This window comes from Cynoglossus semilaevis, chromosome 18 (assembly GCF_000523025.1).
Source record: "Cynoglossus semilaevis isolate Cse_v1.0 chromosome 18, Cse_v1.0, whole genome shotgun sequence".
NCBI classification, from domain to species: Eukaryota; Metazoa; Chordata; class Actinopteri; order Pleuronectiformes; family Cynoglossidae; genus Cynoglossus; species Cynoglossus semilaevis.
Genome location: NC_024324.1, coordinates 108,321 through 110,073, shown reverse-complemented (window position 1 = coordinate 110,073; position 1,753 = coordinate 108,321). Strand labels below are relative to the sequence as shown.

General features: G+C 48.8%; 1 protein-coding gene across 1 annotated transcript in view; it reads left to right on the top strand.

The window, feature by feature from the left end:
- Positions 1–1,753, top strand: part of LOC103393781 (germ cell-specific gene 1-like protein) — a 13,672-nt gene that overhangs the window by 8,434 nt on the left and 3,485 nt on the right. The window contains exon 4 of the mRNA XM_008330869.3: positions 1,450–1,706. Coding sequence (XP_008329091.1) covers positions 1,511–1,706 — 196 coding nt within the window. The 5' untranslated portion in view covers positions 1,450–1,510. The remainder of the gene's footprint in view (positions 1–1,449; positions 1,707–1,753) is intronic.

The window sequence follows — 1,753 nt, the reverse complement described above, 5'->3', positions numbered from 1 at the left end:
CATCTGGAATAGCCTGGAAACAGGAAACACCTGGAGTAACCTGGAATCATCTGGAATAGCCTGGAAACATCTGTCAATAGTTGAAATCCTGTGTCCAACAAAAACCTGAAACATCACTTCGAGGCTCACCCATCACCACAGTCAGCAGGGGGCAGCAGTGTGTGGGGACGGCGCCATCCTCAGAGTGGTAACTTGGCAGCTGGTGGACTTGAACCTGAAACCTTCCAGACCCAAGTCCACTTCCTTAATGACCACTGCCCCAGAGAGAACCTCAGTCTCTGTCCATGTGTTCTGTACTAGTACTAGTAAGACAGAGTAATACCACAGTAGTACTAGTAAGACAGAGTAATACCACAGTAGTACTAGTAAGACAGAGTAATACCACAGTAGTACTAGTAAGACAGAGTAATACTACAGTAGTACTAGTGAGACAGAGTAATACTACATTAGTACTAGTATCACTGCAGTAGTACTGTTACTCAGGCAGTAACCATGGTTATCCTTATGATTGTTGTTGAGGTTGAACAGTTCTTCCAACTTGTTTCTTGCAACAAAGTTGTCCATTGACTGTTCAGTGCAGTGAGGAGTGTACCGAGACCAAACAACCAGGAGGACCGACTCCTCAGGACAGGACTCAGCTGTTCACATTCACCTCAAGGACAAAACCCACTCCTTTGAGGACAACAATGTCCACATTTTGGCCAGGGAGGACAGGTGGTTTGAGAGAGCGGTAAAAGAAGCCATTTTTGTCAACCTGGAAAAACCATCAGTCAACAGAGGAGGTATCACCCACATACCTCAAACCCAAAAGACTCACCTCAGTTTCGCACATCAAAGAGGCAGGTGACCGAAACCGTTCTGATCAGGACCACAACACTTTCACAGTTGACGCCAAGGCCCCACCAACAGGGGGAGCTGTAGTAGCTTTATTCTTTGTCACACCCAGAGTACATATTTGCTGTACTCCCCACCACCAGTGGGTGCTCTTGGATCAGAGGTGAAACGTCCAGTTGACCTGGAAGGTTTAAAGGCCACTGACCAGGAGGAAGGTTCTGGAAACCTCCTTCCTCGTCCAGCAGGGGAGGAGGAGCAATTTGGAGGAGCAGCAGATTCCCACTTCTCTGAGATGACAACTGCTGCAGTGGTACCAGGTGCAGCGGTACCAGGTGGTGTAGTGTGGAATGATGATGGTCACATCTGTCTCACTGAGATTAAATCTTTTCATCTGACCTCTGACCCCCCATCCTAAGCTCCACCTCCTCCTCCTGCCCTCTGACCTTTATAAACATCTTTAATCTCTCTCTCTCTCTCTCTCCCTCTCCCCTTCTTCTCTTCCTCGTTTTCACCAAATCATCCCCACTCTTCCTCCCGACTACTCTTTGCTCTTTGCTTAACTGAGCCTCCTGTTGATTGGCCCTCCTTCCTGTTTGTCTTCTGGTCGCTCCTCAGACTCCAGGAAACACTTCTGAACCAGGATCCTCCTCTGTGGCGCCGTCCTTCACCTGCAGCCATGCTGGAGAAGATGTCCAGACAAAACCGGTCCCTGCTGTCGTTGTCTCTGACCTCACTGGCTCTAACATTGTCCATCTCAGCATTCTGCACCTCCTATTGGTGCGAGGGAACCCACAAGGTGGTGAAACCACTGTGTCTGTCTCCGGTCAAGATGAAGAACTGTGGACAGAACAACAGCCAGCCGTACACAACAGGTGAGGACATTCACACTACATTCACACAACAGGTGAGGACATTCACA